The sequence below is a fragment of the Trichosurus vulpecula genome, chromosome 8 (genome assembly GCF_011100635.1).
Source record: "Trichosurus vulpecula isolate mTriVul1 chromosome 8, mTriVul1.pri, whole genome shotgun sequence".
In the NCBI taxonomy this organism is placed as follows: domain Eukaryota; kingdom Metazoa; phylum Chordata; class Mammalia; order Diprotodontia; family Phalangeridae; genus Trichosurus; species Trichosurus vulpecula.
Genome location: NC_050580.1, coordinates 80246062 through 80263916, shown reverse-complemented (window position 1 = coordinate 80263916; position 17855 = coordinate 80246062). Strand labels below are relative to the sequence as shown.

General features: G+C 43.1%; 1 protein-coding gene across 1 annotated transcript in view; it reads right to left on the bottom strand.

Moving 5' to 3' along the window:
- The window catches only part of PDLIM1 (PDZ and LIM domain 1), a 46045-nt gene extending 30641 nt beyond the window's left edge, over nt 1-15404 (bottom strand). The window contains exons 1-3 of the mRNA XM_036736022.1: nt 15158-15404; nt 6739-6890; nt 3017-3101 (exon numbers count right to left, since the gene is read on the bottom strand). Coding sequence (XP_036591917.1) covers nt 3017-3101; nt 6739-6890; nt 15158-15253 — 333 coding nt within the window. The 5' untranslated portion in view covers nt 15254-15404. The remainder of the gene's footprint in view (nt 1-3016; nt 3102-6738; nt 6891-15157) is intronic.
- Between the last annotated feature and the right edge of the window lie 2451 nt (nt 15405-17855).

Sequence of the window (17855 nt, the reverse complement as noted above, 5' to 3'; positions counted from 1 at the left end):
ATTTAGAGCTGATAGAGTCTTTAGAGCCCGTCTAGCCCAACCTCCTCATTTAACAAACGCGGAAGTATAGTCTCAATTTAAAGTATTGACACTTACACGGTTGTGTTGTTTAATCTGAAGATTTTAAGCATGCTAAGCGAACAGCTTAGAATACTTCTCTGTTATATGATCTAGTAAGGCTTTATATCTGTATGAAGAAAGGCATTGTGGCCCCAGGGCAGAGACAGCTAGCGGTGGGGTCAGCGCTGGGCTTCCCAGTGCCTGTCCCCCATCCCCTGTCCCCCTCCCCACCCCACCCATCCTCCCAACTCCCACCCCACCCCCCACCCCTGTTCCATACTAGCTGTGTGACCATGCACCAGGCCCTAGCCTCTCCAAACTCCAGGCAGCTCTTGAGTTGATCATCCTCAGAGTTGGCAGTAATTCCCCACACCAATAAAATCTGAGGTCCAGATCCCCCCTAAAAATGTGCATGATATTAGCCAGAATCCCTGAACTCCAGTGTGCTTTAAAGACTAGACAGTTTTTGTTACCTGGCATCCACATAAAAACTCACACATAGTGCTTTAAATTTGGCAAGACATTTTATATACGCTTTATCATTTGGCACAACCCCATGAGGTACATAGGAAAATAATTATCCCCATTTTACAGATGTGGAAGCTGAGGCTTAAGTGTTTATAGCAGCATAGATCTACAGCTGAAGGATTTCTCAGGGGCCATCTACTCCAAACACTTTATCTTATAGGTTAGAGGTGAAGTGACTAGCCCAAGGTTGTAAGTATCAGAAGCAGGTCTTAGGACTCTAGAAAGAGTGCTCTTTTCTACTGCACCACACTAGTGAGGTGACTTACCCAAGGTCACACAATTTCTGTGAGTTGGAGCCAGGATCTGAACCTAGTTCTTCCAAGTTCCAAATCCCTTATCCACTACCCCAAGCAGACTTTAACCTTTCTTACGGGATTTATGTCAGAGAATGAAGTCAAAGAACTAGAATGATCCTTAAAGAGAATTTGAGGACCCTTGAGTACAGTTTCTATTACCTGCTGGAGCTAATTTTTTTTTCTGTAGGAAATTATTTCTTGAATAATGCAAATCAAAGGGAAAATTGGATACTGAATCCTCATTTTCTTCACGCTGCCTTTCAGGAATGTACTTAATTCTTAAAGCAAGGTTAACCCAGGTAGCAAGGACCTGGCGAATAAGAGATAGCTGCATTTTGCCACTCACTAATACCTTAATTCGACGCTAAGAACTAGCCACAATGTTCACCAATAATAAACAAAATCTTCACAATTGGAGCTAACCTGAGCAAACAAGCTTGTAAATTAGTTTTCACAAATCCTTCTCTGGAGAAAAGAGCACTTGCCTCACAAAGTCTGTTCTAACCTTGTTGATATTTGCCAATATTAACTACAGCTCTTTCCAGAAATTACCCAAGTCTTTCAGAGGTTCACCAGAAAGACAAATATTTGCCTATAACAAATATATGAGCTCTTCCAACAAGATTCTCATAAACAACCACAACAACAAACAATAATAATAATAAATGGAAAGGCAATTAGAGGCAGAGGGCATGACCATTGTCCAGACAGCCCTGCTGTCCTGAGCTGACATCTGCTCTAACAGATGGGAGAACCGAGCCAAACAAGAAACCAGCTCCAAGAAGAGGAGGGGATGGAGGCAGGGAGGGAGGAGAATGAGTTCTTATAAGATGAAGCACAAAAGAATTTCTATTTTGTACTTCTATAGCTATAGAATATGGACATGATAGACTACTATCTTTAACTAGATTTGTTTGGAGATCTGTGATTTGTTGATCCTTTAAAAATTTCATTTTTTAGCAAGGAATTAATTAAGCCATAATGAAACAGATGTCCCTAGGAAAAGGCCCTGGGTTTAGAGCCAGAGGACCTCAGTTCAAGGCCCTGAGCAGCCACTTACTACCCATGTGACCTTACAAAGGTCTTTAAAATGAAGGGGCTGGATTAGATGACTCACCCTGAGGTCCAATCCAGCTCAAATATGTCAAATAATGAGATATTTAGACACCTCACCCTTATTATTTTGCACAAGTCCTGAGCCTCTGGCCCATAGCATGGAAAAAGTGCTAGATCAGGAATGAGGAAATAAGTGTTTGAGAAAATCTCCTACCGCCATTTTACCTCATGGGAAAGTCACTTAATGTTTCTGAGCCTCAGTTTCTTACTTGCCTCATAGTTTGTTTCTGATGAAATCACTTTGGAAACCTCAAGATGCTACGTAAATGTGAGCCATTACTCTGTTGTTCCTAGAACTGTAGTGAATTATTTTACCTGAAGTCTAGTTCATATTGGATGGTCCTTTATTGTGCTGGGTTCATTAACTTCCCTAAGAAATAATTAATAAGTTTTCCCTATTACCGATGCTTAAACCTCTCTTCATTTTGCTTGTATCTGTCTGTATCTTGGTATGTGTCTCACTGCTTTCTTTTCTCCATTCTCTTCTACCACTTTCTAGTCACCTTTCCTGCTTTACATGCATTCCTAAAACAGGGATTACAAGAGCAAGAAATCTGAAGTTGAGGATTCAGCAGCCCCACGGTCTATTCCCTGCTCTGATACTACCTTGCTGTGAGACCTCAGGTAAGTTGCTTGCCCTCTCTGGGCTTCTGGTTCTGTATCTCCAAAATGAGCAGGTTATAAAAATGAGATCATACTCCCTTGGTCCTTTATGGGTCTAACAATCCATGAGTCCTTAGTTTCCAAAATGGAAGAACAAGACAAGCACCAGATTGCCCCAGGAGCATTACTTATCTCAGTACCCCTGGGATACCAGAATGTAGTCAGATTACAAGACAAAAGAATATCAATTCCTCAAGGGTGGGGACAATTTTGGTTTCACCTTTGTATCCTCCAGACATAAAAGAGTACTTTGTACACAGTAGATGCCTAATAAATGTTTATTGCATTGAAGTCTGTTGTTGATTTAAAAATATGGAAAAGAGATTGGAGAGCGATAAAGAAGTGCCACTTACTTGGGGTTCAGAAGCTAAATTCATTTTGTATGGATGGCGTTTCCCTTCCTCTGTCACGAGGGGAGACCAGATTTTATGTTCACTCCTGCAACAGACAGAATTATTTCACCCACAAGGTTAAATAAAAACTAGGGACTAGAAATAGTAAAGCAGAAATAAACTTATCAGGGAGAGAAAAAGAGACAGGAACAGGGAAGGGAGGAGGAAGGGAATAAGCATTTAGATAGCACCTAGTACCTGGCACTGTGCTAAATGCTTTACAAACATCTCAGTGGATCCTCACAACAACTCTGAAATGTAGGTACAGCTATTATCCCCAATTTACAGTTAAGGAAACTGAGGCAACACAGGTTAAATGACTCAGGCTCACACAGAGAGGTTAAATTTTAATCATGGCAAAAACAAAGCATCAATTCCATTAAAATGTATAATAAGTAACCGTTGTGACTAAGGACTATTTGTCAAAGAAGTAGCTGACCCAAGGAACTTCATAATAAATGCTTAGTGGATGAATGCATATAAGTATTTTGTGCCAAGTGTTGCCTATACTGATACTATAGGAAGGAGCACTATGGTCTACGGGTCAAGTTGACTTAGCCTAATTTCATCTGACTCTTGAAACAAGTACCAGGAGGTGATAAACACAATTTATTAATGCCTGTAGTTACAAAAACACAACATAGATGCAGAATTTTGAGTAGGCAGATGTTTATTTGTCTAAATAGTAGACTTAGAGGCCTTAGAAGTGCCAATATCCTAAAAAAGGCCAAAATGGTGATGATGGGCTATGAAAGCAAACCATCATTCCATGAATCTCCCCACTTGTCAGAGATACAATTTAAGAGTTTATTGCCAAGGAAAATGTAGAGATTCCCTAAATATTTACGGCCCTATACTTTAGGTAGGAATTAAATTCCTTGGCAGTGACTGCCTACTTTAAAAAAGTTTTGTTTTTAGAGCTCTCTTCATCTGTTTTGCTTGTATCTGTCTATCTCACCGTAACTTCCTAGTGTGTGTCTTTCTACCCTCTTTTTCCCATTTCACTCTGCCTCTCTCCCTTAATTAGCCATAACACAGGGGACAACTGTACTATAGTAGAAAGAGCTATGGATCTGAAGTCAAGAAAGGCGTGGGTTCAAATAACCACCTCTGACAATCACTAGTTGGGTGTCCTAAAGCCTTCCTCTTTCTGGGGCCTGGCTTCCTAAAACTCCTGTAAAATGGAAATGTACTAATAATATTTGTAGTACTCACCCCACAGGACTGCTGTGAGGACAACATTTTTTTTGCAAACTTTAAAGCACTTTTAAAAAATCAGCTATCTTTATGTAGAACTGAAATATGTTTTTATTATTTATGCCATCAATTGAATTGGTTTTATGTTCCTGATCTTCATTTTACTTTATTTTTTTTAATTATTTTTTTTTCAAATGAAGATCCACCTTCTTCCCCTCTCACCTCCATCCCCCAAGCCCGAATTGATAAAGAAAGAAAAAAACGACAACAAATCTCTTACAAACATGCAGTCAAGAGAAACAAATGAGTTGGTCACGTCCAAAAACAAAATCTCGATTTGCATTCTGAGTCCTTCACCTCTGAGTAGTATGTTTCAACCTGAGTATCCTACAATCATGGTTGGTAATCATGTTGATCTGAGTTCGTACATCTTTCAAGGTTGTTTGTCTTTGCTGTTGCTAAATTGTTCTGATTCTGCTCATTTCACTCTATATCAGTTCATATAAGTCTTTCCAGGTTTCTCTCAAAGTCCCCTTCATCACTTCATATAGCCCAATAGCATTCCTTCACATTCATATACTGTAACTTGTTTAGCCGTTTCCCAATTGATGGGCACCCTCTCAATTTCCAATTCTTTGCCATTATGAAAATAGCTGCTATAAATATTTTGGTGCATTGTGGGTCCCTTTTCTCATTTTTTGATCACTTTGGGGTATACCTCCTGGTCTTAATTTTAGAAACTGATGAAACTGGGGCAGCCAGGTGGCACAGTGGATAGAGCACCAGGCCTGCAGTCAGGAGGATCTGAGTTGAAATCCAGCTTCACTTACTAGCTGTGTGGCCCTGGGCAAGTCACTTAACCCTGAATGAAGAAAGAAAGAAAGAAAGAAAGAAAAAAAGAAAGAAAGAAAGAAAGAAAGAAAGAAAGAAAGAAAGAAAGAAAGAAAAGAAGGAAGGAAGGAAAGAAGGAAGGAAGGAAGGAAGGAAGGAAGGAAGGAAGGAAGGAAGGAAGGAAGGAAGGAAGGAAGGAAGGAAAGGGTGAAATCCATTTCTCTCTCCCTCAAACAACTTTTCTTTCTCTCTCTACTCCACAACTAAATTAAGTTACTCTTTACTTATGTGCCTTTCAACTGTTTTTTTTTCTTTCCACATCAGTGGTCTCTCAATAGGAGAAAAGTTTTCCCACTCCTGTTGTGGAGGATATAGGAAATCTATTCTCACAGACCTTCAAATCTAGATGAATGGGATGGTACTAACACACGTGAGACAACCAGAGGCAATTTCAAGTAAATGTTAATAATGTAAGAATTCAGAGTATGGGAAAGCACACATCATCATTGTATGACCTTAGGCAGGCTGCTCCCTCTCTTCGGGACTTGGATTCCTCAACTGTAAAATGAGGAGAATGGACCATTTGGTCTCTGAAGTTCCATCCAATGCTACCAGACTGTGATTCTATCAGCTCCTAAAATTCCACATCCCCAAGAATCTTTCCCAGATGAAATGGAGCATGGAACAAACTACCATCCCATATGCAATCACCATGAGTCTCTTCTCTCTCTCCCTTATAAGTACATTTACCACCAAGCTTGCACTTAATGAAAATTCTAAAAGTGATAAACAATATCTGTTCCATGTTCTAGTTTATTTCAGTATTGTTCCTATCACACTGTAAACTTCTGGCCTTGCTCGTAACCCTGATAAACCATGGGCAGACAACTGGTGGGCTTTAGGATCACAAGAGTCAAGGGCTGTAAGATATAATGAGAATAGCCCTGAATTTGGGCTCAGAAGACCTGGCTCTGAGTCCTACTTTCCTTCTTTTTCCCTAGAAAGGCAAGTGACTTAATCTTTCTAAGGCTCCGTTTTGTTCCCTGTTCAAAAGAGATGATGATAGTTGTATTAACTACCTAACTACTCTTTATAAATTATAAAATAATAAAATAGAATTGCAAGCTATTATAATTATACCCAAAAAGCAGCAAAGGAATCTCTGAATTATGTCAATTTTACTTTTTAATGATTACTTCCTAATGACAAATTCTATAAATGTGCAAATGCAAGTATCATGGACAGAAAGAATCATGGAATCTCAGTAGGGCATTTGGAGGCCATGTTGTCCAAAGTGAGGCATGATTCCCAGGCCATAAGGGCTCCTCAGTTCAGAATGTTCTCTCCCACCTCTTGTCTTCCTAGAGCCCTTTGTCTGGTTCTCTGCTTTGTCCCCATCACACTCAAACTTGTATAAATCAAATGTGTGCACATTGGTTATCCCCTGCCCTCCAGTATCCCCCACCCTTCAGCTAGGATGTAAGTAAGTTCTCTAAAGGCAAGTGCCGAGTCATTTCAAAAAATCTTTTTACTAGGTTTCATCACAATACTTGGCACATAGTAGGAGGGAGAAATGTGTTGAAGAAATATTAGCATTAAAATTTACAAAATTGCTGTGAAATAAATGGAAAATTCTACTTGTTTCCAAGTTTTACCTGCCAACTGTGAGGGTTATGTCATCTACACAGCTCTTGATTTTATTCTGGGCTTCCAAGTGAGTCATGTTGCTGGTATTTTCTCCATCAATGGCCAAGATAACATCTCCAATACATACATTAGCCAATGCTGCTTTGCTGCCTGGAGTAACCTGAAGAAGAGGGGACAATATGTCAGTCACTTAAGAGCTATTTACATCCAAAAAAAATTATCTTCCCGCCTGATCAATATTTGAGCAAATGGTCATTTGCCGTAAAATAGAAGACAACTTTTTAAAAGATACCTAATCAATTAAAATGGTAAGTTTAAGTCACTGAAAAATTAAAATCAAGATTTTCGTTTAGTCCTGGTAGGACAGGATATCAAAAGAAAAAAAAAACACTCGACTTTTCAACCAAGAAGATTTGGAGTTTAAATATGAGATCTACTACCCGTGGTTATGTGACATAAAGCAAGTCACTGAATTTCTCTGAGCATTGGTTTCCTTGCCTGTGAAATGGGGATAATACTTGCATGACCTGCCTTGTGAGGTTATTATGAGACAGGATGGAATGGCAGTGTTATTTCTACTCGTCCTGGCTCTGCCATTTACGACTGTGTAATCTATTGGAGCCTTAGTTTTCCAGTCTGTAAAATGGGCCATTGAAACCAACTTCACAGGGTTGTTGTACGGGAAGTGCTTTATAAACTATGACTATATTACAGGATCAAATAAGAAGCATATCAAAGCAATTTGAAGCTGAAACACACGCTATTAATAGCTCTTTGGCCATCCAGTGGTCCCTTGTTGAAGCAGTCATTCTGCGCAGAAGCCAGCTGATCTCACCTTTCCTTTTCTAGAGCAAAGGAGACAGTGCCCAAGTTGGGGACAGGCCACCTGACAGGAGGGATTAGCAGCTGCGGCCCACTATATTTTCTTTCAACTTACACTCTCACAAGAGAATGTGATGGAAATACATCCAAGTAAACAAGGCTTTTGTACTGTCTCTATTTTCACCCCAATCCTTTAATTTGCTCTTTCTGGAGGGAACGAAGCTCAACTACAATTTACAGAAACTAGCTTTTGCTCTAATTCTGCTAGTAAATGTGGAACATGGTGAAGGGAAAAATCCATGGGGTATGTAAGAAAAGACCTCTATCTACTGTGAGACAGTCTAGTGGTAGATAAGAGTGGAGCCAGCCAAAGTTGAGTTCAAATCCCACCTAGGAGAGGTCATTAGCAGTTTGACTACAAGTCACCTAAATTCCATCTGCCTCAGTTTCTTTTTCTATAAAATGGGGATAAGAGTTCCTTCCTCATAGGATTGTTGTGAAAATCAAAAGAAAGTATATGTAAATTGCTTTGCAAATCTTAAAGGACTATAAATAAATAATCAGCTGTTGTTTTCATTTCAGATGACCACTCACCATCATTCTACTGCCAATAACCCAATAATCAGAGCTCACACTCAGGTAATTCTTTAGGTTTTGCAAAGTGTTTTCCTCAAAACCAACTTACAAAAATTGCTATGAATATTCTGCAGGTGAGAAACTGACCAGGGGGTGGACTTGCTAACAATCATAGGAGCCTTAGAATCATTTGAAACCTGAGGGATCCTTTTGTCCGACCACAGAGCCTAAGTGACACAGCTGGGGCTTGAACCAAAAGTCTCCTGACTCCAAGGTCTGTGTTCTTTCAATTTTATTGATATTTATGTAAAATAAAAGACATAGTCTCTGCCCTGAGAGTTTACTGTCTAATTGAGCAAACTCTATATACTCACAGACAATGGAAACTTACAACATAAAATGTCAAAGGGCAGAAACCACAAGACTTGACTTGAGAGACGCCCTACAAGAGCAGTCAGGCATGTTCAAGGAAAAGGGGGAAAGGCAGTGCTATTTCTACTAAATTTGGCCATAAATTCCATGAAAGAGAAGTAGACATGGAGTATGAAGACCTAGGTCCAAATCCTGGCTCTGCCAATTATGACTGGCTAAGCCTTTGGTTCCCAATCTGTAAATGGGGTAACAACATTCCACCCTACCTCACAAGGTTGTTGTGTGGGAAGCACTTTGTAAATTATGAACTGAAGAAATGTGAACAATTGTTGCATTATAGTCAAGAAAAGGGAGCATCTGCCCTTGGAATTACCCTGTCTACGAGCAATAGCCAAGCTAAAGGCTCGAAGCAGATGTAGCCGCCTCGACCAGTGTCTTGGAGTAGTCTCTATGGGCTCTAGGCATTCGGATGAAGGACAGGCAATTCAACAAACTTTTATTGAGTACCTACTCCATACAAATTGTTCCTTGTAGGTGTTGTGGGGAATAGGGTAATGGTTCCTTCCTGCCCTCAGCCATTTGATTTTATTGCAGGTCAGGCTCAAGGGAACTCCCATGAGTTCTCAGACAGAGCTAAAAAAGCCCTAAAGATCATCTAGTCCAAGGGTGGGGAACCTGCAGCCTTAGGGGGCCTTAACGCCAAAGGTTCCCCACCCCTGATCTAATTCAATCCTCTCTTTTTACAGAAATAAAAGAGAAGGCCTCTAGAGGTTAAGAAACTTGCTAGTCTATGGCATGGCCACCAGTGGAAGAAGGCTGAACTTGAGCCAAGAAAACTTGGGTTTGAATCCTCACTCAGCAACCTCAGGCAAATCATGTGGTATCTGAACCTCACCTTTCCTACCTATAAAATTGGAGTGAAAAATATTTGTAGTACCTAATTTACAGGGCTCTCATTAGGAACATTCTATGTAAGCTTTAAAATGCTATCTAAACATGAAATTTTTATTATCATTTGTCAATTTAGATGTTCTCACTCTACATTAAACTTTCTCAATTAGACTTCTTTATAAAAGCAAGTTAGCCCATATTGAGTCTGCTAGTGACAGGTACCCAAGGCTTTTTCTTGGGAAGTTAAAGTTCCAGCCCTTTAAGAAAACAATTGGTTGGGTAATTACTCAAAAAGTAATCTCTGGACACAATCATCACTGTTAACTTTATCTGGCATTTATCATCTCCCTTTCAAGGAAGTTGTCAAGAAGAGATTGTCACTGAAAAATTTTGTAAATTCAAGTCAGTTACTCAACCCATGTGGACTTTAGTTCCTCCATTTGTAAAATACAGGAAATGTCTGTTTTCTCCCCTCCCTTCTTCAGCAAATGACATCAGGTCCATGGCAGTACATGGTCTTAGAGAATCTGTAGAGCGTGGAAAACAATCCCACTACAGCCTTGGATTAATTCCTTGGTGGTTTTCCCATCCATGACTGCCAAGGAGATGATGACCTCTTCAGTCAAACGCAAAGCTCATCTTCCCATCGTCTTCTAGACTGAAATACTATAAAGACATTCTTCTTGGTGTGATCCTTGAATGGAGACATGCTGAGTAGACCCCCTCTTTCAGGGGAGGGACCAGGCTACTGGGAGTATCACCACAAAAATGCCCCAATGAATTTCAAACCAGTAAATGTTGGGATAGATTCACTGAATAAATACTATTCTGATGGCTTCTTCTCTTTCATTCTATTCCAGTCCTTTTCATTTTATCCCCTTGTGGCAGCTGAGATCAGCTATCACTGCTAATATTTCCCAGATGACCAATTTTGCTGGATGAGAGGATGAGGGCATTTTCAAAATACAATCCATTTCCCCCAAAAAACTTCTTACTTTTTCATGTTCAGACAGGGCCCTGCTCCATTGACCTTTGGGGAGATGTTGTACAAAGCCCGCTTATTTCAGGATAGTGATGGTCTTTTTTAAAAGTCAGAAACTGCCTGATAGCCTTTAAGGGGTCCATTTTTAGGCATGCCCTCAGGCTTTCAGGGCAAAGAGCACATACCATAAACACAAATTACTATATTGTTGGATTTCCAAACTGTCAAGCAACATGTTACTCCTGCCAATCTCATTCCCGCATCTCTTGCCCCTCCTCTTCCTGCTCTTTTGTCAGTTGCTGGGAGAAGAAAAAAACAGTCAACATAAACTAAGCAGCCACTTGGGCTGGGGTGTGGACAGGATCAGGGCTTCTGGTAACAAGGATGGGGGAAATGACAGATTGAAATGGAAAAGGAATTCACCGAGACAGACATCTTAGAGATTTGGAAAGTGAACATTGCCACAAGGGAAATATGAAAGAAGAGTGATTACTAGATGCTCTGAAGAGGATTGATGGGAAAATATATACAAGAATTGCACAAGTCGAAGGAGCTGAAGTTACAGGTCAGGTGAAAGTATCAAAAAGCTATTAAGTGGGTCTAACTCCAAGGGGTCCAAAGCAAGTTGTTTGGAGGGAGAACTGGAGAAAAAAGAAAAGAACCCCCAAATTTGCCAATTTAAGGTTAAACATCCCTATTTAAACTTCAAATCCCCATCACCACAGGCTAGCCTCCTCTTCTGGGTCCCAGCAGCCAAAAGCAAAAGGAGAAATTGAGGTCATTGCCTCAAAAATTGAAACAACAAGAAAAAATATCCATTTGGATTCCATGAAAAGAGACCATCTCTCCACTGGCAATGACAGCCAATGCAAATGCCCAATTTTTTCTTTTTTGTTTTGGCTATAGAGACTCAGCCACTGATGAAAAAAATATGTGAAAACTTACGATGCCCCAATAATAGATGGCATTCATATCATGTGTGTCACTGAGGATATAAACATTCACAGATCGGAAACTGCTAATGAAAAGAACATCATGCATTTATAGGGTACTTTTACCTCTATTGTTTTATTTGGTCTTCGAATTGGTGCGGGGTGCAGGCATGAATTATCATGCCCATTTTACAGATTCCCAGGGAGGAAAAGTGACTCAGTGAGTTACTTGGCAGAGAGATAAGCCCTAATCCGGAGTCAGGCTACCAGGGTTCTGGTCCTGGTTCAATTAGTTGTATGAGTTTGGACAAGTCATATTCTCTCTGTGGTCCTCAGTTTCTTTATCTGTAAAATGAAGGGGGTGGGCTAGCTCTCTAAAACTTCGAATCTATAGCTGTAGTTTTAATTGTAGTGGTTGTAATCATAGTAGTATTAGAGGAACTAGCATTTATAAAGAACTTTAAGGCTTACCAAGCACTATACATGTATTATCTCATGTGATCTTCACAATAACCCTGGGTTGTTGTTTAGTTGTTTTTCAGTCAAGTACAACTCTTCACGACCCATTTGGGGTTTTTTTGGCAAGAAACTGGAGTGGTTTGCCATTTCCTTTTCCAACTTGTTTTACAGATGAGGAAACTGAGGCAAACAGAGTTAAGTGACTTACCCAGGGTCACACAGCTAGTAAGTGTCTCAGGTCAGATATGAACTCAGTAAGATGAGTCTTCCTGACTCCAGGCCTGGCACTCTATCCACTGGGCCACCTAGTTGCTCCAAATAACCCTGGGAGGTAAGTATTAATACCTTCATTTTACAGATGACTTGCTCAGGGTCACGCAGCTTGTATGTACCTGAAGGATTCAAACTTACGTCTTCCTGCCTCCAAGTCCATCACTCTATCTACTGTATCACTGAACTGCCCACAAGGTCTATTGAGTGACCTCTAAGGTCCCGTCTTGCTTCAATGCTCAAGGGAATAAATGATATCTACGGTTTCTTCTAGCTCTAACAGTGTGTGATGTCCAGACTCCAACAAGGCTGCTTCCCCTGCCCTGGGTTACTCCTGTACCACATGTGATAAGGAGCATCTGTTAACATGCTTTGTGATGGTGCTATAATTAGGGAAGACACCTGATCTTTCTAACTCTCTGTATAAAAGATGTTTTGTGTGTCACATATAAATCACTCCACTAGGAAAGGGTGGCAGGTACACACATGAGAACCAGGAATAGAACATGATGCAAGTGGTATCTAAATACATGGAGATAATTCATTCACTCAAGCATTTCAACCAGTATGTATTTACTGACCATTTTCTATAGGTTCCACATTATGTGAGCTCTACACTGTGGAAATCACAGATATGATATAGAACAATCTCTAAGGTGGAAGACTCTAGGTGTGGAATGGTACATACAGATACTGCCAGACGAAGCCGATGGGTAGGTTGGTTTTGTTCAACTTTTTTTCTTTTTCTTTTTTATTCTTTGTTCTAAGAGATGGCTTGCTGAGAAGGAGAGGGAAGGATAGGTTTGTAAATGAAGATCATGGAAAAACAAAAGAGGGCAGTAAAAAAATCAAACAGTCTCTGTCATTGGGGATCTTATACTGTGGCCAGGAGGTCAATATCTTCTTTTACCTAAAGCAGTAAGTGCTTCCTAGATACAGATTAAATAGACTACTCCTGCTCTCATACTCTAGTAAGAAATAAAACATAAAAAAACTGTAAGTAATAACTGTATACCAACATAAAACTAGAGAATCAAGCAACAACCACTTGACTGCTTACTCTCATCACTTAAGTGCAAGACACTGTGCTAGGCTCTGGGGTTACAAACAAAACATAGTCTCTCCCCAAAGGAGTTTACATTCTACTGGAGAATACAACACATCTTATTTGAGATGTGAGATTTCACTATATTGAGTGTTACAAAAATTCAGGGAGTACGAAAAACCATAGGCCTCAGACCCAGAAGGGACCTAAAAGATCATCTGGGCCAAGCTCAGAATTTTACAGATGAAGAAACTGACACCTTGGGAGTGGGAGTGGTTTGCCATTGTTCATGCAGGTAGGTGGCAGGGTCAGAATTTGGCGCCAGATCTTCTGAATGCGAATTAGGTGCTGTTCACACATGGTGTGGAATAGATTGTAAAGAGGTGTTGTGGGGAAGTAAGTGGGTCCAAATTGGTCCTGGAAGGAAAGGTAGGATTTGTACTGGTGGGGAGAAGGCACTGTTGGTCAACACTTCACCTCTCACTTAGTGTTTGCCCCTCCCCCACCTCGGACATCCCGTTGCATGCCGGGAAAATCATTGGGCATTTCTAACTGCCATCTGTGACAACTGATGCCAGCTGCTATATGCCTCTTCCCTCATAGAGCCCCCATCTAAGGGGCATTCATTCGAGCTTTTTCGGGCCAGAGATCTGTAACGTGTTACTGGGGGTTCAAAAATATTTGGAGTGGGAACAGTTTTTGTAGTTCCAGGCTGAAACTGAATCTCCCAGATGAATCAGTAAGCACTGTGAAACCACCCCCACCCCCACCCCATCTTCAGTCACTATGGGGGTGGGGTAGGGAGTATTGGCAAAAAGTCAACAGATGGGCTGGAAGATCATGGCGTGAATGACTTAGAGCTAAAAGGGAACGTGGAGGTCATCCACTCCAACCCCCTCCCTTATTTTACTGATGAGGAAACAGGACTCAGGAAATTAAGTGACTTGCTCAAGGATGTAAAAGCAAAGGGCAGTGCATAAGATATAGAGCTAGAAGAATCCTCAGCCTTCATCTAGTCCAACACCTCCCCGCCCCCCCCCCCCCACACACACATACACAAATCTTCATTTTACAGATGAGGAAACTGAGGCCCGAGGGGATGGTATTAAGTGACTTGCTCAGAGGTACCCAGGTGGTAATCATCAGTGGTGGCATTTGAACTCAGGACTTCTGACTCCAAAGCCAGTCGTGGTCTTTTCACTGGAGCCCAAAGTCTCCAGCTGGAAAGCAGAAGATAAACTAGTTTTTGCCACTTTGGGTGAAATGACTTTCCCTTCTGGGAAGCTGAGACAGTGACTGGTTTAGAATAGGATCCAAGCCAGGGATAAACAAACAACTGAATATAAAAACAAACAGAAACCAATAATCAATGGGGGCGGGGGAGGGGGAGGGAGAGTGAAGAGAAATCCCAATCCCACATTCTATTATTCAACCTTCAATTGCAGGTGTGCCTTGGCCACTCCATCTAGCAAAGTTGGGAAGGAAATTAACGTTCCGCTCCGGGGATCGAGGAACAACACCTCTACCCCACCCCACTCTTGCGCTCGGTAAATAGCTGTGATTGATGGACTGACCAGATAAAACAGTCACGCACACCCACCCGGGTCCCGAGTCCTCCCTTAATACAAGGACAATCATATTACTCAGTCTTTCTCCCCGAGGATGTAAGCCCCAACTCGTCCCAACCCGCCCCAGCCCGAGACGGGCGACATTATTTGAAGGGAAAGTAGGAGCGAAAACCAGCGCACCTCCTCACCCCACGAGCGCTCGCCCGCTGCCCCAGTCGGATCGCAACAGCCGCACCTGGACGGCAGGAATCTGTGGCTGCCGGACACCGTGAGGGTCCGGGAGCCCTGGCGACAGGGGCGAGACGAAGGGTGCCCCTGACAGTCCCCAGCCCCGGGGACCGGGTCTTTTGCTTCTCCAGCAGCCCCAGCCTCCGCAAGTTTCCCGGGAGGGTGTCTGTGCCGCCCCGTCTCTCCACACTAGGTGCCCTCAGCTCAGCCCCAACACAGTTCTCCACCCCGGTGCCTTCGCACGGCCCCGGAGTGGGCACCGCAGCCCGGTCGGGACCTTACCCGGGAAATGGCGAGGGGCTGCTCGAAGTCCTTTCCTCCCACGAGGCGGAAACCCCAGGGCCCCGGCCCCTGGATGACAATCTTCTCTGTGTTCATGTTTCCCAGCCCAAGTGAGGTGGCCAACAGGGAAGGGACTTAGCCTGCTCTGGGAGCTAGCGGGGAGCCGAGAGGAGCAAGCGAACAAGAGAGCAGCGCAGCGTAGACCCCGGGTCAGCTTTGCTGGAGCGGGAGCCAGAGCAGGGGCTGGGGCCACCGCAGCTGCGGCTCCGCCCAGCCCTGGCTTGTCTGCTCCCGCCCCTGTCCCCGCCCTCGCCTTTGCCCTAGCCCTAGCCCAGACTCAGTGCCCCCGCTCTTCTTGCCCTAACCAAGTCCTAGATGTCAGGGTCAAACCGGGCCACCTCGACCGTGGGACATATACAGACGAAGGAGAGCTTTCCAGGATTTGGGTAATTTAGGAGCGCACAAGGTAGAGATGCAGGAGGATCCCATCAGCTCCTGCTGCCCCCTCCCAGCCCCGCATCCCCCCTTCACCCTGGCCAGGGAGCCCCGGGCTCTAAGCGGGAGGTTCGGGCAAGCTGAGACCCGCATCGCTGCCTGGTCCGTAAGGTGAGGAAGGGTGGGGAGAGGAAGGGTGGAGTTGCACCGGTATTTGGCTTTTAACCCTTAAACAACTGTACAGCTATCTTTCTTGAGCTCAATCACACGTTCGCTTCTATTAAGCACAGTAAAAGTTGATTTTTTCGAATCCCAAAGACAGTCTAACTAGACTTCAAAACTTCTGCAGTTCAGGACTTAGCTAAGTTAACGACCCTGACTGGCACGAACAGTTCAGAAGTCTGGAGGAAGGGGCCTCAGCTGAGAATGTAGATGTAACTCCATGGACTGAAAAAACGAAATAAAAGATAACCTTAAACTTGGGGGTTTGAAATTTTTACTAACTTGGAAAGAACACTGGACAGGGCCTTGTTTCTGTCTCTAATTCTCTGGGTGACTTTGAGCAAGACACCTTTCCAGGCTTCAATAAAGGATCGCAGAGAGAGATGGGCAGCGAGTGGTAGTGAGTTGAATAGAGAGCTGGCCTTCCAGGGAAGGTACTCTGGATTCAAATCCCTCCCGACTCTTACAATACGTGAGACTAGGAGAGAGTCACTTAACTTTTCAATGCCTCGGGCAACTCTCTACATAAGATAAAAGGAGTGCAGATCTGCTTTGGGAAAGGGAGTTCCCTCATCAGGCGTTGACTAAATTAATCAAATTGTGGGTCATCTGTCACAAAATAAAATTAAGGAGGCTGGGCTACAAGGCAGGTTCCTTCTAGGTTTAAAACAATCTCTTCCAATAGTTTGGTTTTTGAGACAAGGGCAGTGATCTTGTTTTACGTTGGTGTATCTCCCACAGTGCTTAGCAGTCTTGGCCTGGTTGCTGATACTCAGTAAATACAGCCTTAGTGCCCCGGCCACAACCTTTGCACATGCATAGTTTAAAAACCTCTGTCACCTGGCTTCCGCCCACCTATTTTCACTATGCCCTATTTCTTCCGCCTTAGATATGCTACTGACACACTGAAGCCTCAGTCGCTATCTGACAGCTTGGTCTACGGGAGCAGGGTGCTGGGGAAGCTAAGAGAGAGGGTCAGAGCTGGTAAGAGGTGCAACTCAAAACTGGTGTAAGATAGCTCCAGATTCATCCCGTGGCAATGTGTCACAAAATCAAAAACCTATTTAGAACCCAGGTCTCAGCTCCTAGCTGTCGTTGTCCCTGTAAACCCTGGAGTTAATGTGGTTACACTCATCTCGAAATTCTCAGTTCTGAAGGATGTCTGACTGCGTCTTCTCCACCCCTCCTCTCCTCCTCCCCCCTCCCGTGGAGCCGTGAAGGCAGAAGCAACACGCCTCTCAGTCCCAAAACCGAGTTGATAGATAGGGGGTCCGGGGACAAAAGAAGAGGGAGGCCTCTCCGGCAGTTTGCACTCCAGGATAATCACGCTGTTTGCTCTGCTCTCTAAGTGTGCCATTGGACCTGCTTCTCTCTTTACGGAAAACGAGCTAAATAAATATGAGCAAAGCAGTATCAGTGGCACCCAAGGCAGGACCTACACTTCCTGTCTCTTCTGTCCCTCTCTGTCTTCTAATCTGCCCATTCCCTCCCTTTACTATTTCCCCCATGTGCTGACCTCCCCCCTCCACCCTCCAAGCAGAGCCACAGAGCCCAACTCAAGGCCCAGAGGCCCTTTGTAAGTAGCCTCAGTTTCTCACAGCAGTGAGTAAAAGACAGACAAGGAAAGCTCATTAGGCACCGAGCCACAAACTCTATTCTCCCTAATCCCTCCCTTCTCCAACTTCCTGTTCCAGCCCCTTTTAAAACCAGAAGTGGCATCTCTGGATTGGATCCCTCTTTGGTCCACAGCAACTCAGAGTATGCTCAGCCACAGGTTTCAATCGGGAAAATTTAGCTCAGGATCAAAATTGCCCTTTATTTCTAGGAGTCCTGAGTGCACAATCAGGCAACATAAATAACAGAACATGCACAGTAGCCAAAAAATATAGCACTTGAGAGAGACAGCATGGTGTGGTGAAAAGAGTACTGAACTTGGCTGTAGACCTGAGTTCCAATTCCAACATCACCTGTGAGGCTATGGGAGTGTCACTTCTGATCTCTGGGGCTCCATTTCCTCCAATGGAAAATGAGGGTGCTGGAC